The following is a 24,485-nucleotide window of genomic DNA, read 5'->3' as shown; positions in this document are numbered from 1 at the left end:
CAATAAATTTTGAGATTTTTCTCCCAACTGTGAAAAAAAATAAACATGCAGAATTTTATTTCAGTATTTGCTTTGGCATCAGGCTTAATTATTTTTCTTTTCTTTTAGTTATACCAGCTTAACCCTCTGCCTATCAGCATTAGCTCCTGGTGCAGGAGTACTATGGGCTTCTGGTGGAGCACATGTTAAAAATAATGAAAGAACAAACAATTTCACAAACACCAATACCTGGAGGAGGTTTGGGGAGAAGAGCAGAGCCTGGAGTGAATAAGTAGAAACAGCTCCAAACCAGATTAAAGAAGAAAGAGCCCAACTTCTTCCCAAAACAGTCAACCTTTATACGAGTTTTGTGACTCATTCAAATGGTATCACTGGGTGTGAGGATGGAAGGGACAGGAAGGGCTCAGAGCAGAGCAACAAGTGGCCTACACTAGCAGTCTGGCAGATTTGATTTTGAAAATTCTGTTGCTATTCAGGAAACTAGAGCTTAATGTCTTTCCACATAATCATTCTTTCCTCCCTCTTGTACAGAGCAACTCCAATGTGAGAAATGCTATGTGAGACACTACCCAGTCAATACATCCTTTTGAGGTATATCAGTTAAGCTTGTCCAGCAGTTCAAGAACCTCAGGGTTGACTATCCTTCACAAAGGAGGCTAACCAGCTCCTGTGTTTGGAAGGCATGGCCTGAGGCAGCACTGACACCTGGGAACAAAGTGGAGAGCCATCTCTGGAAGCCCTGGGCCTTGCCTCTGGATGGAAGATTCGATTGCCTTAAAAGGGAAGTGCCCAGGGAGATGTGTTGGGTGAGTCGCATCTCTTTTACCTTCTACCTTGCTATCTCTTTCATCCCGTCAACATTTATTGAATTACAGATGTGCAAGACAATCTGGACAATTGAGTGATGTGTGAGACACAACCCTGCTTTTTAGGAATGGACAGCAACTATAATATAAGACAGACAGGGCTATCTGAAAGATATAGTTAGGAACTGTAAGGTACACCTCTCTCCTGGTGAGACTGGGGAGGTTTCAGAGAGGAACCTGTATATTTGAACTAGGCTTAAAAATGTCGAACTTGCAGGCACTTTAGGTCCGACCATTTACCTTTGTATATGCCTAATTTATTTTACAATCTGTCCTGAAATTTACCTAGTTATAGGCTAGGTGTGCAGTGGAGCCAGATATATAAATTTGGTGCTCAAAACCACTGCAGTGTATGAAGGCTGTTCAGGAATCTTAGAAATCACTAATTCAAACTCCCCTGTCTCTCGTGTTAAGTAGAATCACTCCAGTGAACCCAAGTAGCCAAATATTTAAGGCATGCCTGATTCTACTGCCCCTGGGTGAATCTGGTTCATTAGATTGAAAGGCAAACCCAGGAACACATAAATTATTAGAGGGGAGATTTGAATAAAACGTGGTCAGAAGACCCATTATAAGATGTCTTATGTTAGGCTAAATGACTTGTTTTTCAGTGCATTCGTATGAAAAATAAGTATTACCTACAAAAATGTAAGCCAAATTGTTCAATAAATTAATCACAGCTATATTTCAGACAAATGGTCGGAGGTCTAAGTATCTGAGACCTACGTATCACACGTGCTCCCTTTTACTGTCGACAAGTTGGGATTAGTCTCTCACTCTGAAGGAACAAGGATGTAGTTATTTCCCGTTGTGTCGGCTCAAAGTACCTAGAGCCTTTTCCTCCAAGGAACCAGGGTGATGTTCAAGGAAATCCCCATACTGGTTGGCCCAGCTCTGCTTCAGGAAATCAAAATGTGTTGACCCTGACTTCTGTCTATATTCATTTCTCTTATGCCTCCAAGATTCTTTAGTTCCCTTTGACAATTGCAGACTGAATCTATAGCCACATTTCCATGGGTAATTCAGCAGTAGCTGATTTGGAAAGCTTCTTGAATGTGACATCACAGTATACACATTCTTCTACTTTAAAATGGCTAAGAGAAAAATTATAGAGTGGAAATAGTGGAAAATATTAGATGCCAAGGACCTTAAAACACCTTTTAGCTTTAAGGTCTGGGAATCTACAAAATGCATAGGATTAATTTTTCTTCGTGTTTTCCTCACTCCTATCCCAATTCTCTTTTTGGGAAGATTTTTAAAGAATAAGAGCTGAGTGCTTCAGTGTCTGTCACCATTTTATCTGCATTTTCACGAGGTTTTAGCAATCTTGTGAGTCATCTCTTCTTCACCTCCCACAAATAGCGTGGGTTAAGTAGAGCCATGGGAATTTTTTTTTTTAAAGTAATAATTCCAGCATTGGAATCTAAAACAACATCACTTATATTAAAAACACACACACGGTGAATGACCTACCATGTAGCTTACCTGCGAGTGTTCCATTAGGCAGATGCCAGCGATTTGTGTTTTGGGTAGTAAGTATCCTTGATCTTCTGCTGTTTTGGAGGCAGTGTTTGACAGCAGAGTGTGTTGGAGAATTGACCTCATTACATCATATGTGCTGAATCACCATCCTACAACTCTTGTCCCCAAGGCATGGGGCAGAAGGCACTGCTTGTCATCACACTGTTATGGAAATGTGTGCCAGTAAAAATCTTGGCAGGCTTGTGCCACATTTTTACTGTTGTTTCTCATTAACGTTACATTAATGTGATCAAGAAGGTATTTTGTTCTCTGTCTCTCTGCCTGTCTCTCTCTAAACAATCAACTGCGTTTAAAATCTTTTCTTTTGAAGCTACTGATCTGTGGGCTTGCCTTGCAACATCCCAGTGGTTTGACTGTCCTCTAGTGGCTGTTTTGAATCATAGGTTTCAAAGAGAGAGTTTGTCGTTTTGTTTCTTTATCGTGTCTCAAATAAAAACCTGTGTGCTGGGAATTGTCCTTTAAGGATGTGATGCTTTCGTGTTTGAAAAAACAAGAGAATAATGATGAATTTTAATCTCTATTTTGCTTCATCTTTGCTACAGTTTGAAAACCCCAAACCATTGAAATGTTAAGTAAATTAACCCACGTCTGTGCAGCCTCCATCAATGAATGCAATAGTTTAAGAATACTCGCTTTTGAAGAGCAAACTGCTTTTGTCTGTGCCACTCGATTTAAGGGAAAACTACTTCTGGAATCCTTTCCAAGCTCTTCATACTCAGAATAATTTCTACTGCCACTCTAATTATCAGCCAGGACGCTTATTTGTAATCACCAGCTTTCAATAATTTAAATAGGTAGTTTTTCAGCCAACTATTTTTATTCAAAATGTGACAAAGGCTAAAATTACATGTTGAATTTTATCCAGATGCTGTCTTCTTTTAGGACATGCCAACTGATGCAGAGCGATTGTTCATTTTCTTATAACATGTCAGAAGCACATCTTTATTTCATGAATCTAACTAGCAATCCAAAACACAGTCTGCAATTTATGTATCAGTTCATTAGCTTATCAGAACCAGCAGGCAGGGCATTTTAAGATTTAATTCAGTGTGCTGAATCATCAAACATAACCACACCCAAGCTGTGTTATCCTTCAGATTTTGGAGATGAGCTTTTTACTGTCTAACTAAATTTCAGCAGGGATCATTTGGGTGTTTACATTTTTCTCCAATAATAATAATGGCCACTTTGAATAAATTTGCCAATATGGCTATCACTACTTAATATTTCTATAAAGACCCTTAAAGTCTCTTGTTTAAATTTTTTAAATTCCTTTTTGTATACAAAATGGACCAACTTTTTGACCTCAAAAAGAACTGAATAAGACAGAATCCAGATTCCTTAAGAAAAAATTTCTGCTGTTTCAAACTTTTTTATTTTAGTCTAATAATTACCATCTTCCACGCCAGCAAAGGGGTTCACTCAGAAAAGTCCCAAAGCTGCAAAATTGCAAAATTGAGAAGCTAGGTTAAAGGTTTTTCTGTTTTGTGAAATTTGTTAGATTTTGCCAAGTCCCTGGTTTTGCACTGAAAAAGTTTCAGGGTAAGCTTGTTGTTCTCCTTTGTCAGGGTCTTTGTTCAAATAGTGTCCATGGAGTGGGTAATTTCTATCAACGAATATGGATACAAACAGTTGCTTCAGTGCTGCTCAGTGTCCTTCTGTCAGTCCCCAGTAGGTCCCCTCTCCCGATTCTCATTGTGGGTTTTCCAAGCTTTCAACCCTCTCTTCCAATCCACCCCACAACTCCCTGTACTCAGGGTCACCAGATGACCTTGGCTCTTACCTCACAGAGGAAGTAGACTCTATTTACAAGAAGTCCTTCAAGTACTTTTCATTCGATAAACACACCTACATTTGCAATCTCAGGGGCAAGGAGACTCCTCTGCTTTTCCAAGACCAGTCCCTCTATCTCACTCCTGTTTCCTCAGAGCCCTTGCTCCACCCTTGTCTCTTTTCTTGCGTACATCTACAGTCTCTCACTGATCACTGACTCAGTTTGCTCAGCATGTAAACCTGATGTGATCTCTCCCAGAGGATTGCTTTAGGATCCATCAGAGTCCAAGTGACAGCTCCCAGCTCCTTCTTGAACACAGAGGCCACAGGTGGCTCCTTTGACAGAGCAGCCATGTTTTCAGTAATGTGGCCTTGACACACTGGCTTCAAGGGATTATATTATGGATAGGAGCTGTAGCCAAAGACAGCAGATGTAAGAGCTTTAGCCAAAGACAGCTCAGATTTGAGAGCCAAAACTACATGGTGTCTGAGTCCTGGTTGGATTCCTGTTTGCAAGCAATAGAAAATGATTCTGGCTAATTTAACCTTAACAGACTATTTACTGGAAGGATGTCTGTGGCTCAGATATCTAGAGGGACTCGGAGGACCTGGCTTAGAAAAGAGGTGGGAACCAAGGTGGTCTGCAGTGGGGAGCACAGCAAAAGCTATGCAAGAAGAGTAGAGTATTCAGCCTGCTGCCTCCACTCCTGCTCCTTTGTTGGGCTGGTCTCCAGCTGTCCCTATACTTGTGTGACTGGCCTAGGCTGAGTGACATGCTTGCTCCACAGCCAGGCTGGGCAGGGAGAGAGATCACTGGCTCTTGGTTACTGTGTAGGATGTGGATTCCATGCCCATTTCTATACAGTGGGAGATACCCTAGAAAGGAGATTCTTAGAGTGTTAACAGGAGTTGGATGCTACAGAGTCCAAACCAACAAATGATGATTGTAGATGGTTCTCTAACACAAGGAGGGGCTCTCATGGAGAACGTGAATGTGAGGCAAGAGAAGAGATCAGTGGAAAGCAGTAGAAATAGAGAAACAATAACAGAGAGAAGCAAAGATGAGCTAGACTCAGAGCAGGCGAGACACGCAGTTGTGTCATGAAAATGGTAGAGTCACAAGAGGAGAAGAGATGGATTGATGTCCACCCTCAGGGGTAGTGAGACAAATAGTGATTTTAGGTGCTGGATTGCTGGGGATACTTGAGCTGGCTCAATTCTGAAAGAGTAGATAGATAGTGTTATCTAGTTCACAGGCTTTGGAGTCAGAGAATCATGGGGGTCCCTGAGATTCATATCCCAGTTCAACACTCACCCACTCACCTTGGACATATTTTTTAGGCACCGCATCCTCACTTTCCTAATTTGCAAAAACTGTACCTACATCATTTTGTTGCTGTAACAATAAAATAACAATACATTTAGTTTCTTAGCATAGTTCTTGGCATATTATATGTTAACTGTTATTATTACTCTTATTATTTCATATCTCCCATGACTTTACAAATGTTATTCTATTTCTTTATCTTCATAGAAAAGACCAACTCACCTTTAAGATATAGCTCAGATGTTACCTTCTCTGCAAATACACTCATGAATATTCCCCCTGCCCTAGGTAGAACTGATAATTCAAGGCAACACTTACTGAGTGACTACAATATGCATGGTGCAGCATTTTTCTAGGTGCTGGAGATAGCAAAGATGTCAAAGACATAGTTTGGTTCCTCAGTAGTCTACAGCTAGAGGGAAAAACAGGGACATAAACACACAATTTTAATATCTTCCAGTAAGTACTGTGATAGAGCTAGGACAGAAGAGCATCCCGCTTTCCATTTTCTCCCACTTAAACCATGCCTCTATTGCAGCAGCCATGCCATTGTGAGTATACTTTTTGAGCACACAAATATATATCTTTTACATCTTTTTATCTCTAGGACATATTAAGCACTCAGTATCTTTGTTAGATAAAGTATGATTCCATTATATCTTCACTGAAAAACTTATTAATTTTTGGAGATATCATTCCCACTATGTATTACTATCTGAATAAAGTTTTATTTTGAAATTCCCTAAGTTACTTCCTTACCAAAAGTTAAGGTTCAGTCACTGCTCAATGTTATCACCTCTAATCTGGTTGAAATTTGAATGAAGCGAGGGGGACTTGTCCGGAGAATACCAGGTTGAAGCTTGAGGGAGTCCCACACACATAAGATAAAGCCCCACGTATGGGGAAAGCTGAGGCATGAGAGGAAGTAGGGCTAGGGGCGCAGGTAGAGATGGAGCTGGACTGACCCTTGAGTGGTGCAATTGGAGTCCTAGGGGGAGAAGGGGGAGGGAGCAGAGAACACATAGAGGCATCAGAGGCCAGTGGGACTGGAGCAAAACAAGGCAGAGAGCAGAGGCCAGAGAGGGGATAGGGATGAGGGAGAAAGAGTCCAGTTATTCATTTGCTGGGGGATTATGTGAAACATTGGCATGCACAACGCATGCTCAGGCAGGGTTGAATGAATTTCCTAATTGTAATGAGGAGGGATGTATGAGAGTGTCAGAATAGTGGTCCCTGGGTGTCAGGCGGGAGAATAACTGCCATCCTCACAGCTCCAGGTGAGCCAGGGTGAGTAGGACAGGGAGGAGATGAGGACCCAAGAAGTAGGGCTCAATCCACGTTGTGGCATCTTTCTCTGATTTGAGCATTATGTTATACAAACCTGTGACCGAAATGCATGTGCCTTGCTCAGTCACCTACGGGATCATTCACCCATATTTTTTTTTTTTCTTTTTTGAGACAGTGCAAGGGAGGGGCAGGGGCAGAGACAGGGAGACAGAGGATCTGAAGCGGGCTGTGTGCTGACAGCAGCAAGCCTGATGTGGGGCTTGAACTAATCAACCACGAGGTCATGACCTGAGCCAAAGTCGGGCACAGCCAACTGAGCCAACCAGGTTATTTTTAAATAACCATAATTTTTAAATGTTACTTTTTCTGCTTTTGATTTTTTAAGGTAAAATTTGTCAATGATGATTTTCTTCATTTCTGGGTCTTTTATGTTTGCAACTATGACTTGTGTTGATTAATGGCTAAACACTGTATGAAAATATAATAAAGCGTTATGGAAATTCTGAGCAACCAGATTATTTTTTGCTTTTGGCACTCAGAATTGGCAACTTTGCAATTTGTGTTTTATCTCTTTTGGATGATTGCCTTGATCAATCAAACCGAATAGAAATAAAGCCTACTTTAGGTGGGAGTGGGGCATGGGCAAGTAGACTTTGGCCAAGTAGAGCTGACGATCTTTCAGGGCTGGAAAGAAGCTTGTCCAATTTCTTCATTTTGCAATGTGGAAACTGAACTTAGAAAGGCCAAATGACTTGCCAGGGCCGTCCTGGGGGAACAGAAATAAGAACCCATGTTTCCTCTCCTTAGTCGAATCATAGAATCATTAATATTTGGTACAGAGAGTAGAAAAACTCTAAACACTGGGTAAGTGGAGGTGGAACTTTTTAAACATTTAAATCAGGTTTTATTGACCTATTATTCATATATAATCTCCATTTCAAAGAAGATTCTGTTTATTTATTTATTTATTTTTTAAAATTTTTTTTCAACGTTTTTTATTTATTTTTGGGACAGAGAGAGACATAGCATGAACGGGGGAGGGGCAGAGAGAGAGGGAGACACAGAATCGGAAACAGGCTCCAGGCTCCGAGCCATCAGCCCAGAGCCCGACGCGGGGCTCGAACTCACGGACCGTGAGATCGTGACCTGGCTGAAGTCGGACGCTTAACCGACTGCGCCACCCAGGCGCCCCTATAATCTCCATTTCAAAGGTCTAGGGTCTATTTTGAGACTCCATGAAGAATTTGGGGAAGATAGTGAAATGGTCAGATTTATACTTTAGGAGTTATTCTATCAAGACTTACTCCTCAGTACTGCAAATAAATTTTAAAAACTATATGTATTTAAAAAATATTTCTCACTACATTTTTATTGACAAATTAATTTTATTGGTGTGATTTCTTTTTTTGGCTGTACAAGAAATATATTACCTTTTTGCTACTATCATATTATTTCCAGATACTGCCGTTTGTTTTTCCTTGAATTGATTTGGTTCAGTGGAAATTTGTATTTGAGTTGCTTATAGTGGTCAATATCTCTTTGGTATTCTTCATGCTTAGTGGAGTCTTAGAGCCCAGTATAATGCAGAATAAGACACCTGTGACTGTGCACTGATCAGTCAGTAGAGGCCCTCTAGAAACTCACTTCAAAGTCAGTGTGATGTACCCTGTACTCATGTATTCTTTGATTCACTGCTATAGGATGAAGCATTGCTATCTCTCACTTGGACTTATGAGATCTGGGATATTAGTTGATTTAGTGTGTGTGTGTGTGTGTGATTCTGTGGGGAAATAAAAATAGTATAAAACATGGTCACTAATTTCATTATCTCCTGATTGTGTTACCTTAGCCCCTGCCATTTCTTATAAAGCATGAGTGGTGGACATTTATCAATCTTTTTTTTGTCCACCCAAACATCAGAACCCGTATTCCACGTTTGGGAAATGTTCTCCCTTATGATGCCTTGCCAGAGCTCTCTGTAGGAGTGCTGATGACAGTGACTCCATCTTCGGCCCTCCATCTTGTTCATGATCACTCAGTGACTTCTCTTGGGGTTGTATGTTTTTCCCTTGGAGATACCTTAGAAATGCCTTGGACATACCTTGGAAATGCCTCCCAAGGTTGGGGTGAGGAGAGCCGGCTCTGGCCTCCCACAAGTCTGTTAGAGTAACATAGTCTTTCCCTTTCCTGATGCACAGGTGGCTCCATGAGGTCTGATTAAAGGTTAGCTGTCAGTTAGATGCATGCAAACCCTTTCATCTTACTACAGGGCACTCCCCTCAACCTCTATCCCCTTGCTGTATAAAATCTGTAGACTAAGGTCTGGCCTTTGCTGAGAACAACTGTGCATCAGCTGGATCATAGCCTGCCCCGATCCCCCATCAGTAAGTTATTCTGAATAAAACTCTGTGTAAACTGTATGGAGTCACACACTCCCTTTTCCAGTCTCAAAGTGCTCTTTCAGTTTGTGGGATACTTTACTGTCCCTCCCCTACCTTTGAACACCCACCTTTCCAGGCTCCTTCCAGTTCAGGCATGGATCTAGGCTCTGCCAATCAGATCCACCTGCTCTCCAGACCGTGAATCAGTAACTAGTGACACCAAGAAGCAAGGGTCATCCGGAGTATATTTGGACAACATTTGGGTTTGGGGACAGCATACACAACCACGTTTGGTTTCTGAGGGGAGCAGTGGTAGCAGCTCCCCAGGCAGCATCCAGGGTCTGGTCACTGAGGCTGCTTGCATGTGCTGTGGTGTCTGTGGCTGGCAGGAGTTTCAGGATGTCTTTACCTGACAAGTCCTGTGGTTTGCTTTTGGAATTTTTTTTCTGGCTATAAAATCCCTAAGTTTGCTTCTTTAGCCCTTCCAGAGAGTATGTGAGCTATCTAGCATCTTTTAAGTATACATTTCCATTTCTGCTTTAATTAACTGGCACTGGTTTCTTTTATTTGCATCCAAAAGCCCTATTACTGAAAGCTGTATGAGAGATACTGGAGCCCATACACCTTCAAAAAAATCGAAGGTAACCTGGAATTTATCAGCAGTCCTTGGAGGTGGTAAGAGAAAGCAGAAATCAAGTTGCTATTAAGAAAATGGACCTGAGCAGCCATTGAAATTAGTGGGGAAAAAAACCAGCTAATCAAATTACCATCTGTTGTCCCCTTGAATGACAGTCCCACTGAAGCTGAAGGCTGGGTTTGTGAGGCAAAGTAATTGCTCCAAGAGGGCAGTTGAGGAGTGTGAGGAATTCAAGGTCTGTGGAGCATAGCAGTGGACAGTTTATCAGAAGAAAATGACAAACTCAAAGTCCTTAGCTCTCAGCTCAAGGCACCAACTGCAAACCAGTCACTTTCTAAGATAGAAATGTATAATCTCTTTCAGCCACAAGGCTGAGACGATTGGAACCTATACGCGAAGATTTATCCTCCAGGTTGTTCATACTAGTTTATAGCTTTCCTTAGTCTCTTATATAGAAATTTACATTTTAATTGATAGGATACTAAGTAGAGGTCTTAACATGGGGTGGAGATGTGTGAGAGGCATTGAGTTGCTCAGTGTTCAGACCATCAAACCACTGCACTGTGCCCTATGCCCTTACTCCCAGAGTAAGCGTGCCCCTGGTCCTATTACAAAGTCAACCCAATGGAATCGCAAGATTTTATTAACATATTTGCAAAACTCTGGGTGATACAATGAGAGAATGAATTCTGAGGATTGTTGAACAAGGATTGAAGAATGTGATTTAGATCAAGAAGATTATGCAAGTACCTGTATATGTACCTATATGCAATTCTGTATTCAACTGGAGGTGATTTTAATTATTTCTTACAGTCTGCTGATGAACTTGTACTCAACAGTGGCCCAGACATGTCTTATATAAGATAGAGGAAGAAATTAAAAGACTTAGAGATGTAGGGAACCAAGAGGGAATTTTTTGTGTTGAATCCATTCCCTTAACTCTTGACTGTGGCCCCAAGGCCTCCCTGAGCCATGCATTGAGAAATTCATTGGTGAGGTGAATGCCTGTAAGAAATTCCTGAATGAATTTTTAGGAAATGCCTGTAGAGTCTCTTCTTTGTGGACCTAGAATCCAGTGAGAGGAGACACAGTTGAAATGAACTCTCTGATTTACTGTGGTACTACTAGAATCCCAGAGTGGCAGAAGCCACCCAGCAGGACACTAACATTAGAGACAATTAGGGTCTGGGTGGGTGGTGGGGAGGAAGAGGTGAGTGGTGGGCAATCACAATGGTCTGACCTCTAGAGATTTTTGGTATTTGCTGATCAGTCATGAGTACTCTAGTACGGTCATGAGTACCTGTACTCTAGTACAGCCCACCAAGAAAACATTTGATTTGTAAAACAATACCAACATCAACCAAACCCTCAAACTCTAGGTATGTCAATCAAAGACCGAATTTGAACCACCACTGAAGAAAGTCTTGGCCTTTTGTCCAATTTCCAAACTTAAATTTTAAACATGAAAAGGAAGGTTAGGTACTCTTGAAAAAGAATTCTGTGATAGATATCACCAGTGTGCATTTCTTCTAGCCTTCTGCCAACGGACCTTCAGCTGTGGAGATGGCCCTGCATTAGGGGAGGGAAATGCTTGGATCTTTCAGGTATAACACAACAGTTGCTCTGAGCTAACACCATTTCCTGAGGATCCAGATCGCCACTGCGACCAGTCAGTCAGAGTGAGGGCCTATGAGCATCAGGTAATAAGTTAAAAAATTTGAACTGAATTTACCTTGAAGGAATGCAGGCTCATCTCTATTAATTTACTCAGTTCCTGATTTTATGATTGGAATTAAAACTTCCAGCAACCACAAAATTCCTTTGTTGACTTTCTGACACATGGAGTAAAGGTAATTATGATAAGAATTGCCTAGTAGAAGCCTCTAGGCGTCCTAGTGGTTTTTTAAATATCATTCATTCATTCATTCATTCACTTATCCAGACAACTTTTATAAATTGCCTACTACATGTCAGAACCTATGCATGGTAATTTGTTAATAAACAAAACAAAAATTTCTGCCTTAGTGGGGTAAAAATCTTAGAGGAAGAAGACAAATGAATAAGTGAAGTATATGGTATGCCAGGTAGTGGTTAGTGCCACAGAGAAACTAAATTAGGGATGGAGTGAGGTAGAGGATTGCCTCATTTCTCAGAGCCAACTGGAATTACAAGGGGATGGGGGCCAATGTGAGGGTCCTGGGTTTCTTTGGTGGCCAGTGTAAACAGTTTGAAGGAATAATGAAGTAACATATGACACCAAATGGATAAAATAAGAAACAAAAAACCAATTTCATGGTAGAAGGAATAAAAAGTCACCAGCAGGGGCTGAAAAGGTACAAGGGTGTTCATTCCCTATCTGATCTCCATTTAATGTGCCTGTGTGGCAGGTGCAGGAAGGGGAGGATGGATGCTGGGGAAAGAAGTGTTTGTGTTTTAATATTAGAATTTAAGCTGAGCGTGCAACAGAGAATCCATCTCATTGGGGGTGATCAGTAGATACCACGTGATAGCTTTGAGTCCTCATTCTGACACTGTGAACCTTAGCACTGACAATTCTGGCATTAATTCTAAAGCGTTTAGCAGCTCAGCTCGTCTCCATGGAGTGGTGCTAGAGAGTCAAGGACTATACAGAGTTAGCATATTATCAGCCCTAACGAAGCTTGATTGATTGTTATATTGTTTGTTTCATAAATGGCTTCTTTTCCCACTCAGTTTTATCATCATTAATCAGTGGAATAGCCTGCTGGATGTTGGTGTCTAAACTGAAATTAAAATCTGTTTGTTCAGAATGGTTTCGTGGAAGCTTAGTATAACAAAAGAAGAATGATTTATGCAAAGGTTTATCTTTCAACCCACTTGTTTTCAGAATCCACCCATTTGATTGTATAAAGTGAATTAGCTTTTGTCCTTGAGCTGACTATCTTTGGATTTGATGCCAAGCATTAAACTGCAAAGGGAAGATCTCCTCCTATCAAATGTTGTTCTTTGCTAACAATGTTAAGAAAAATGATGTCAGTTCACTGCTCCTCAAAATATGGCTTGGTTGACCTGACTTATCCACATTAATTAAAAAAAATTTTCTCTAGAAGGGTTTTCTTCTGTCATAAAACACACATATTTATTGACGAAAATCTGGAAAATTCAGAAAAGTGGAAAGGAAAAGTATTAGCTTTCTGAGTTGTCTGCCAGTTTGCTTATGCTATGTAAACACTGTATATACTAATGCTCCTCTGTAATTTTATGAATATTCATTTATCCATACAACCCTTCAGACTGTTTTCTTTTGTACTTGGAAACGGTTACCAAATATCAGAAGAGAATATAGCAATTATATGGCAGTTACTCTCAGATAATATATTTATGAATTGCTTTCTTTTCTTTTTCTGTTGCTGGTGTTTTTAGTTTGCATTTTTTTTTTTTTTTTTTTTTTTTTTAGCATCATGGTTCCTTGAATCCAGCCCATGTGGCACTTCCAGGTGAGACAGGACTGGGATGCTATTTGGACTATGTGCAGACACAGCATTGCCAGCATTCTAGGGCAAAATCAATCTGCTCAAATAACTGAAAGTTTATATTTTAACTGATATGTTTGCAATCACAAAAACCTTATGACACAACATGATTAGATAGTCTGGTGGGGGTGCAGAAAGCAGGGAGACATGAGCAAAGAATTTTTGGTTTCATAAGACATAAATATAAATGATTTATCTAAAAAAACTTGTATGGGACTTTGAATTTTATAGATATGATCTCACGTTCGAACAGAGAGATAACAGGAACATTTGGTTATTCAGTCTATTTGTGTTTATTGAGTGCCTGCTGTGTACTAGCACAAAGGACTTCAAGAAAGGTACCGTGTGGGTGCCTGGGTGGCTCCGTTGGTTAAGTCTCCGACTTTGGCTCAGGTCATGATCTCATGGTTCATGGGTTCAAGCCCTGTGTTGGACTCTGTGCTGACAGCTTAGAGCCTGGAGCCTGCTTCAGCTTCTGTCTCCCGCTCTCTGCCCCTCCCCTGCTTGTCCTCTGTTTCTCTCTCTCTTTCTCAAAAATAAATAAACATTAAAAAAAAGAGAAAGGCACAGCATGGCTGGAAAAAAATGAGCAAGGAGGCATTTGCTTTCAGGATGCTTGATTATTTGATTAAATGTCATAAATGATAATTCAGTAATGCACCTATTATGATCATAAAATTTTGTTATTGTTTTAAGTGTTTTAACTAAGGCATCAGCCAAAAATATACCAGATTGTTATAAGACCAGAGAATTTAATCACCTTGGCCTGGTTCTTGTATAATTATTCAACACCTGACTTCATTTAAATTTTCTGCTTTATCTTTTTCTTTCCTTTACATTCCAAAAGCGTGTGCTCATATGCCACGCTTACACGCACACACATACACACAGATTTTACTATCCAACTCCCACAGTGCCTTTTCCTCTTCTTCACTGAAGCAAGAAGTATTCTACCCACCTTGGTTCAAGCGTGTATTCAACAAACATATCCCTGTTTGTGCCTTATTTCTTCAGGAAAGTTTTCATGATTATGAAAACAGCTTTGAGTTTATTCACCTTATTTTAACTCCAATCTACATCATACTGTCATTGTACTATTAAAATTATAAATATTTCTCTTGTGTGTGTATATCTCTACCTTCTCTTCCATATCAGATCGTAAATCTGTAAGAGAGCCAATCGTTACCTCAAACAAGGAATATACAGTGATATCACTTCTACTGCCTTTGAGCACTGTATTTACGAAGTCCTAAAAGGAGTCATATTATTTTACTTAGGGATCTCTCATTTACAAGGAACAGATGCACTAAGGTGTCCTATGTAAGCACACAATCAGGGATTTCACGAGAATCTGAGAAGGGGAGCTAAAGCACATAGCTGGGAACTGGATACCTCTTGGGTATCGTGCACTGTCTCTCCGTCTGTTGCTGAGTCTTTCTCTCTCGTGACTTGTTGTTTCTCTTGCCATGTATGTTGTTGCTTGTTGTCTTCTCTTGTCTGTGCACTAAGCTGCCTTTATGTGACATCAAATTTGGCAGCAAAGCCACATGGCCTGGATTTCCATCTTGCTCTCCCACTTATAGCTTGTGGTGAGTTTCTTAATTCCTTTGTGCTTCAGTATTCTCGTCAGTAAAAGGGTGGTGGTGGTGGCGAGTTGTTAATACCAGTAATTACTTTGTAGGGTAAATGCATTAAGAAAGTGAAACACATAATAAGTACCATATAAATGGTGGCTATTATTATTTATACATTTTATTTTTATTTCCTTGTAACTTCAGTTGATTGTGCACCATCATCGTTGTCGTGATATGTCCTACAAGATAGGTTGGTGCTCCTCTTAACTCAGTCCCATACTCCCAAGAAAGTAATCTCTTTGGCTCAGCATCTTTTTAGACTGGGCCCCATTGGTATTGGTTCCTGGCAGGCCAGTGGGCAGGCTGTAAGTGCCTTGCTTTGGTACAATCTTATATATAGGTGTTGAGGGTGGAATTTCTTGCATTCTTATGGCTGCTATCTCTCACCAGGCTAGTCATTTTCCCAGCTTCTAGTGGAAGAGAGGGTAGGCAACAAACAACATAAAATATGTACTGGCCAAAGATGTAAGTGAATATGTTTTTGCAAATATTGATTGGATTTTTAATGAGTTTTTAAAAATTGTATTGTAATTTTCATTGATTTTATAACATCAAAGATATAATTCATAGATTCTTACTATTACTAAGATGAACCCTTTAAATCTGGCAAATACATGACAGTGTTATGGAAGGAGTACAGAGCTTGAAGTCTGGATCTGGAGGAGTTCTGGTTTCTGCCCTTACCCACTGGTTAATCCTGTGCAATGCACTCTCTGAGCATCAGTTTCTTCATCTGCAATTAGGGACACAAAATCCATTTCACAGAATGTGAAATATCAGTTATTATTATAAATATACTACTTTATAGGGAGTAGTTTCCCTGGATAGTGCCTTTACTGAAAAACTCAGCATCAGATTCAGAAATAAAGAGTACATGATGATCACAATAGATAAAAAAAGTCTTTTTAATATCTGTATTTGCCAGATTCAAAAGGCCAGCAGCATAGAGAAAAAAAATCAATGATGGAATGAAGATAACAATGAAGCATAAGTGATATTGAAGAAGAACAGCTCAATAGTAAGCTGGAAATAAAAAAATTCTAGCAGTTTCCTCAGATCAAGGACTTAAGTCTTATAAAAGAGCAAAGAGAACCATTTGGAAGATTTGACTATTGTGCTCAGGTATATTAGGGCTCACTCTTACTAACCTCATTTTAAAAATTGCAAAATTAACCTAATTTCTAATGTTCATATTATCAGTAGCTCAAGCATAGTTATACATAGGATTCTGATGGATGACCAGCTTATACCAACTGGTTGAGTGTCTAAAGTGTGATTTGAGGAATACACAAGGCTCTCTTCCCAAAGTACTCTCCCAATAGATTGCTGATTCTTCTTGAGAAGACACAACTCACTTTGAGCCAGACTGCTTGCGCTTGGATTCTACCTCCAAAATTTACTAGCTTAGTGATTCACACTCTCATCTTTAAAATGGGACAATAAAGGTATCTCATAGTTGCATACTCCATAGGGTCGAATGAGCTATATTTAAAGACTGTACAAGTATCAACTCCTATTATGTTAATGAGACAAGAGGAAAAGTCCGGAGAAAGGAATCCTGTCTTAATGAGAGATGTGTGTGTGTAAGTGTGTGTATAGGGAGCGGCCAAAGAATATCACAAAGAATAGTAGGAGTAAAAACAGAGTGAGTGCTAGAAAATAATATGAAGAGCCCACCCAGAAGGGCAGTGGGCATCAATTATTAGTTTCCCTTTTTTCATAGCTTTGCGGAGAATCACCTAGCCAACTACTGATAAAAGCACCTTTACTACTCTGGCTTCCAGAGTAAGATTTGTATACATCTTCTCTCTCACCATATAGCCCATTAACCCTTTTGTTTGTCAGTGGGAGAGTTTTCTGGTTCCCTATTCGTTATTTTTTTCCCTCCAGTTCCATTTATTTTAAAAAAGCTTTTTTTTTTTTTTGTACTAAGCAATAGGAGTACAAAGTTTGTTCAAGGTAAATCTTATATCTATGTAAGAAAGTTTGGTGACTGTGAAGATTTCTCAAGAAATTTTGATGGCAGTAAACATGTTTATTCTGGGAATGTTAATATCACTGCTCTATTGGCTGTTGCATTAAGTGGAATGTTAAATGATCTGAGAACTGATAATCCTCATTCTTACCACTTTGGATGCTGATAGCCAATACGACCACTTAGCCTTGATGTGACTTTTGCAAAGATGATGGTTCTGTGAATTATTTAGAATTGCATTTGTTTGTGACTTTCAATAAAACTCAGTGACAACACTTGAATCAACAACATTCATTTCTCTCCCATTAATGCCTGGATATAGGCATTCCGTGGCTCTAATGGCAGACAGTTCTGCTTCTTGAGGTGCTCAAAGACCCTGTCTTGGTACTCTTCCATCCCATGGCCTCCATTTCTAAAGTCAAGCCAGCATATCTCTATCCAGACATTGGGAATGAAGGAAGGAAGAAGGGCTTGTTCCCACCATTTTAGGACCCTTCCTCGTGTTTTAGACAACACTCTACTCACATTCTGTTGGCCAGAACTTAGTCACAGGGTTGTGCCTAGCTGTAAAGGAAACTGAGAGCTGTACTCTTTATTTTGTACAGCCATGTGCTTGGGAAGAAGGAAGACTAGCTGTCTTGCAACAAATAGCAGCCTTTGCCATCCTGGGTCCGGGTAACTATTAAGCAACCTATAAAATGAGATACAATGCAAAATGCAATGGAATATTCATCTAGGTATTTCAAAGCCATCTCTGATAGCTCAGTTTCTTAAAATATAGTACTTAATTATCACAAAGGAGCTCACTTATTTCCAGGAGTGAATTAGAAGTTCAGTAAAAGACGATGTAATTTTAGTGATCTGCTTGGCTTCCTAAACCCATATTTATTAACTTCCCATAGCAGATTCCCACAGGGTCAGGTGCATGCTTGGTTGGAAGAGTAATTCCATTCTGACCTGGAAGAAATTTTAAAAATTTACATTTTTGGCTTGAAGAGTCACATCCCATGGATTTCCCTCTCAGACACTTTACTTGTTTCTAAACTTTTTTTTTAATAAAATAAGTCCTTGCATTGAACTTCATTAATAGGTCCTCCAGGACCAAGGTTCTTTTCATTCCTCCAAAGGACAAGTGCTCATGCTTTCTCTGAGGTCCTGCATCATCTGCCTCTGATGTCAACCACATCCAACTTTACACTCTGTAGAGTCCCCTGTTACCTTGTCCCTGATGCTGAGACGCCCATTTGCTACCTACTGCTGAGCCATTATGCCACTCTGGGATTCTGGGCACTGCCTGGAGCTTTCTGGAGTGCTCATTCCACTAAGGTGTTTTTATTCTCTGGGTTTCTGCTTCCCTATCCAGTCAATTCCAGAATACTATCACCTCATATGCCTGATGATCAGATGAGAAGTTTGGATTAGCATGATGTTAAAAAAGAAAACACAACAAAAACCTGTTTAGTTATATACTTATCACTGTAGAGACACAGTCAAGGGTGGAATAGTTGGCAGAGGGAGGACCCTGCTAATGGTAGCTGCAGTTACAAATTAAACTTGAAGCTGATAGATGCACAGTGCAGAAGGATTCCTCACAGAAACAAACCAAAGAACCCCTGGAGAACAAACATGCAATCTGTCAAAGTTTATCATCATGTAAACCAAAATCAGGCACACTGAGATTGTTGGTAATCCCTTGGCAAACCATTATGCCTTCTTGGTTTGAAAATGACCTGTAAAAAAGATCCTCGAACTTGATCTTTGCAAATATTCAAAAGAAAAAGTACTCCTATCTTTCAGAAAAGGAACTATCAGGGTGGTGGATAAGAGATTGGTCTTTGGATTCTGGCAGATCTCAGGAAACCCGAACTTCCTCTTGTCAGCTCTGTAACCTTGGGAAAACTGCACCATCTACTTAAACCTCAGTTTGCTCATCTTTAAAATGGGTATAATAACAGTACTTATAAGAATATTGTAAAGAGAAAGGAAATAATTTATTTAAATACTTAGTATACTATCTACACATTGTGTGCCCTTCATAAGTACCATTGTAAAAAGCAAGAAAGATACTAATGTAATGTAACTTCCTTGCTATCTTTTAAAATGAGCAGGTGGGGAATCACGCACAAACTAAACAAAAACAACAACAACATAGTATGATCCTCCATAGTACTTTAAATGACATGGAAAACTCATGATTCTTTTTCTCCCCCAGTTTCATTGAGATGTAATTGACATATAGTACTGTATAGATTTAAGGTATAGAGCATAATGACTTGACCTATAAATACCACAATAAATTTAGTTAACATCCATCATCTTAAATACAAAAAAGGAAAAAGAATAAAATGTCTGTGATAAGAACAGTTAAAACAGTTCTTGTGATGAGAAAGTTAAAAACTTTCTTTTTTTAATTAAAAAATTTATTTATTTATTTATTTATTTATTTATTTATTTATTTGACAGAGAGAGAGAAAGTGTGTAAGGGGGGAGAGAAGCAGAGGGAGAAGAGAAAGAGAATCTTAAGCAGGCTCTGTGCCGAGTATGGAGCTCGTTCCCATGATCCTGGGATCATGACCTGAGCTGAAATCAAGAGTCAGACACTCAGTCGACTGAGGCCCCCATGCATTCTAGTATCTAATTTCTTAACTTTTATATATATCACATGGCAGTGTAAACTATAGTCATCATGGAGTTCATTATATCTCTCGTACTTATTTCTTCTATAACTAGAAGTTTGTCCATTTTGACCACTTTCCTCCAATCCCCATTATCCCCACCCTTTGCTTCTGGTAATTGTAAATCTGATCTCTTGGAAAAATCATGATTCTTAGCATGTTCTACCATTATGCTGTACTAAACTCCATTAATGTGATGTTTATATTCTAGTTTTATGAGTGATGAGAAGTTCAGGGAAAACAACAGCTTTAATAAGGAAACCAAAAGGGAGGTGTCCTAGAATCTTTGCATAATTATGACTCCACCTAAACCCCACTTCTAATCTCCTAAATCTCACTATAAGTCTGTCGTGATTGCTATGATTTCTGGTACAACTAGCTATTACCGCACCTGTTTCAAGCTGGTAGAACCTGAAAAGGTCTTGCTTCATTTGACAAAGCAGAGAGATGCAGTTCTCACCTCATAAATCAAACAGGTATCAGGAAAAACTTCTCCACTTACAGAGCTGTCTGTGGATCAGTAGATCAGCATCACCTGGGAGTCTGTTAGAAATTCAGAATCTCAGGCCCCACCTTGAATCAGCTAACTCAGAATCTGCTTTATGACAAGATGCCCAGAGAAGCATTCAGGTGAAGAATATTTCACATCCTGTATTTCATTTAAAATTTAGCAATAGTTATTATACTGGAGTGGTAGATTTGTTAAAAATTTCATGTTCCTTAACTCTGTCTTCTCTTCCATCTATCTTTGTTCTTGGCATGAAAAAGGAACATGGGCCATCACTATTTAAATTACTGTATCCTGTATTTTGTTCCTCACTTTGGTTTAAATGTTCTTGAGCTAGAAGAGTGGTAAAGCTCATCAGTTTTTATTTCAGAGAGACAGAGATTGTTCCATCTCTACCAGTTACCTAGAGTAAGTCAGTTTTCTCATCTATAAAATGGGTATAATAGTAATGGTTCTTTTCCCACATAATTTTTTAGTGGCTCCCACAGCTTATAGGGTCAAGTAAGAGGCTCTGTATGATCAGCCCATTTTCTTGGGAACTCTGATTAGTTAGCTGAGACTAGACTGTAAGTGAGTCAAAATATTTAGAATTTATGCAATTTGAACTCTCCCGTTGATTTTATTTAATTGTCAGTGGTGGTTTCTGTTTTCAAGATGAGGACACATTTTTATTTCCCATTGCTCAAGGCTTACTTAAATGCACCCAAATAAGACTGAATGCCCTATCTGTGCTCAGCACTATCCAGTCATGTGGACATAATACTGAGCAAGGTAGAAAGGCTGCTTCTCTCATGGGGCTTACGTTCTAGTAATAACTGTACAAACAGTAAATATGTTTACCATACCTTATTACAACATTTACTTTCCCTTTTTGTTTCAGACAAATTTGTTTTAGGGCAAGGCTTGCTGCATTTCTCTATTATTTGAGTGTCACAAACACAAAACCTAAAGGTGAAAGACAAAAAAAAATGCTGCCATTATTATCATCATCATCCCTACTATAATTATTTTAATTCTAATAACCTATAGTTTTAGAACTTAGAAATAAGTAAAAGACAGGTGTAATGCTACTTTTTCAGACTCATTATAACTATATGAAAATTTTAGAGCCACAAAACAGCATTTAAGTTTTAACCCCCCAGATTTTAGGGACCAAGAAGAGGCTAAGGACTAAATTTATTCTCATTCACCCTTGCAAATGGAGACCAAATGTATACCAGCACTCAAAATACATGTATTTTCATTTTACAAAGATAATTCAAATAAGTAAATTTGGCATTTATCACTTTGCTAGTCTAACAACAAGTGGCTCTTAATAAACACACACACACACACACACACGTTGCATGTATATATTTAAAATTTTTTTAAATCAGGTATTACTTCACCAAATACTTTGAGTAAACTTACTAGGACACAGTGGTTGTTGGTTTTTTCCCCTCTTGGTAAGAATAATTCATAAGTTTGAAGAATGGTTTTATGTGGCCAGCTATGAGTTCAAGTTCAGACATTATCATTATCATTTCAATATCAAGGTAACTCATATGTAAAATATGATTACAAACAATCATGGGGTAGCACTTGGAAGACAAGGTTTCCTTCACCTGAAATTTTGCTCCATTTAAAGGTGGAAATGGACAGCAGATGGAGGGTTAAAGACTAGGAACTCCCAGAATGGCTTACTGATGCTTGTTATTATCAACAGCAAAAAACCCCGACATATTTTCTTTATGGAAAGATGGTGATGAAGTGTGTGCACTACATTGTAACACTTCTTTTTTTCTTGTACTTCTGAAAGCCATGAACTTCCTATTGGTGTCCTTTAAAAGGAAGCTGAAGTCAGAAATGGGTTGTTATTTCCTATTCATAATAACAGTGAAAAATGTGCTCCTGCCTGTAATTGGGAAAGTAATTTCCTAAAAAGAATTTAAGTAGGCCTTGAATAATAGTCAAGTGTAACCCGAACCCTTCTTGAACATGACTCACTGCTTCACTGTTGTTTTCAGCCTCTGCGGGAGATGATGTTTTTCTGAATTTCCAGCTATAGATTTGTTCCTGAGAAGTGGGATTGAAGTATTGTGAAAAAAGATCCAAACTGGTATATTTTGAAACTGGCTACCATTTGAAAGACTCTGTCCCTATAAAGAAATAGAATACATTAATAAAATGAAAAGAAAAGTGTTCATCATTTTTCTTTCTTATTTTGTTTCCCTCTAGTGCCTCGGTATTTTATATGGAGACATGTCCAACTCAAAGGCATTTGTTCATTTAAAAAAACTTGGGAAGTTCACTCTTATGATCTCTTAGAACCTGGGCACTATCTCCCCTTTCAGGACCATGTGTGGACCATAGCTCTGAATCCCTTCTCCCCCTTGAATCCACGAGCACCGCTGAACACCTCTTTTCTGGATAATACTCAGATTTCAAAGGACGAAACACATGATTATGTTTGTTTCCATGTCTTCTGCCTAGACCTGGTATTTTCGTAAATTTAATAATTCTACAAATGTAATGAAGTAAAGGTTTTAGGCTTGAGTTGGAACCACTTTTAGCTAGTAGGTTAATACAATCAAATCAGCTTATAGGCTTAATACAAACATTAGCTTTACTATGCTGTAACATCGTGATTTTTAAAAAGGGGGAATTGGATTAATATTTGGATTTCTGGTGTCAAGTACTCTGTTTTGAGCCAGAGACATCATCCTGGTCATATTTGTGATCATTCTTGAGCATCTGAGGCAATACGTGTCTGTCTTTCCCCTGGTCTTCAAAAAGAGAACAATAATCAAACCTTGCTACCATAGTAAGAGTTATTAGTTTGGGAGAGAATTACTACCATGTTGATGTTCTAAATGATGAAGAATATGGTTTTTGGTCATTCTGGGCTGGTGCTCTGGAAGTGTGATTCAGAGCCACTTAAAATTCCCTTCTGCAGGAGGCAGAGTATGTGTGGTCAGATGATATTTTAAAGGCTTTTCTAGGGCTTGATGACCTCACAGTTCAGACTGGACAACTTCCCACAATGACAGGTCTATTAATCAGGAAATGTAGGTGTGACAACCAGTCAGAGATGCCTTTGCCCTCTTCTCAAAGAAGAAGGTCCTGGACAGGCCAACTGAGAAGCACTTGGATGCACTGTGAGCTTGTCCAACCCTGACATTTTGTGACCTCAAATATATGGCCAGACGCCTCAACTTCACACTCCTTCCTTGCCTATTCACCATCAGATGATAATCAGGCGACACAATAAAAGCATCGCTTGGATTTCACTCAGTTCCCTGATGTGTTTTTAAAGTTCCAGAGAAAACTGTTGAGCTGCAAGGGACATCCTGGGTATTTTGAATTAGAAAAGGGAAGGTTGAGATGAAGTAAACCTGGATGAGAAGTTTTCTTTGGCATTATTTTAAAGACAGTTGGCAGTAATCTTCAAAGGAGGGTGTGTGTTTATCTTTTTTGGCATGGCTTTTTATTTTACTCATTCTGGAGCCCCACCTTTTATTTGGGGTAATATTTTATCTGATATCCCTGGCAGCTGAGCTGAGACTGCTCACAGTTCCAAATTATCTGGTCAATTTAGGGGAAAACTCCAGTAATTTGAATTTTTGGCATCAATTAGAAAAATAACGTCCAAATAATTGCTCTGCAGTTCGGAATGTTGGTTGTTATGTTGAGACAACTGTAAATCAATCTGAATACTGCAAAATTCTGGCAACTCATTTAAATGGAACTCAGCGAAGTGAGACTATAAAAATAAAATATCAGTGAACATTTTACTTCACTTAAAAATTTATTTTAGTTCTCTTACCCATTATCAGCAGCTTCGCTTTTTAATGGAAATAACAAGTAAGAAAGACAACATTTTAGGATCTTCAACTATCACTTGACTATAGACCCAAATTTTAAGATGGAAAGGTTCAAGAAGAGTTAATTCTTTTTTTTAAAGATTTTATTTTTGGGGCTCCTAGGTGGCTCAGTCACTTAAGCATCCAACTTTGATTCAGGTCATGATCTCTCAGTTTGTGAGTTTGAGCCCCGCATTGGGCTCTGTGCTAACAGCTCAGAGCCTGGAGCCTGCTTCAGATTCTGTGTCTCCCTCTCTCTCTGTCCCTCCCCCACTCATGCTCTGTCTCGTTTTCTCTCAATAATAAATAAACATTAAAAAAAATTAAGATTTTGTTTTTAAGTAATCTCTGCACCTAACATGGGGATCAAGCTCACAACCCTGAGATCAAGAGTCGCATGCTCTACTGACCTAACCAGCCAGGCACCCCAAGAAGAGTTAATTCTTTTTTTTTTTTTTTTTTTTTTTTTGAGAGAGAGAGAGAGAGTGTGGGGAGGGGCAGTGGGAGAGGGAGAGAGAGAATCTTA

The 24,485-nt window shown here is 39.2% G+C and overlaps 1 protein-coding gene across 6 annotated transcripts in view; it reads left to right on the top strand.

Annotated features, from left to right (window-relative positions):
• SCEL (sciellin) overlaps positions 1-24,485 on the top strand; it is a 319,097-nt gene that overhangs the window by 156,576 nt on the left and 138,036 nt on the right. For 5 of the 6 annotated variants that reach the window (XM_058682414.1, XM_058682406.1, XM_058682392.1 and 2 more), the window contains one exon: positions 532-806. Coding sequence is in view for 1 of the 6 variants with exons in the window: in XM_058682378.1 (XP_058538361.1) it covers positions 20,212-20,239 (28 nt within the window). In the remaining 5 variants the exon portion in view is untranslated. Of the gene's footprint in view, positions 1-531; positions 807-20,136; positions 20,240-24,485 lie in introns of those variants that run through there. The other variant, XM_058682378.1, reaches the window with a different exon arrangement.

This window comes from Neofelis nebulosa, chromosome 1 (assembly GCF_028018385.1).
Source record: "Neofelis nebulosa isolate mNeoNeb1 chromosome 1, mNeoNeb1.pri, whole genome shotgun sequence".
Taxonomy (NCBI): Eukaryota; Metazoa; Chordata; class Mammalia; order Carnivora; family Felidae; genus Neofelis; species Neofelis nebulosa.
Note: the sequence above shows the minus strand (reverse complement) of the source record. Positions and strands in the feature narration are given on the sequence as shown.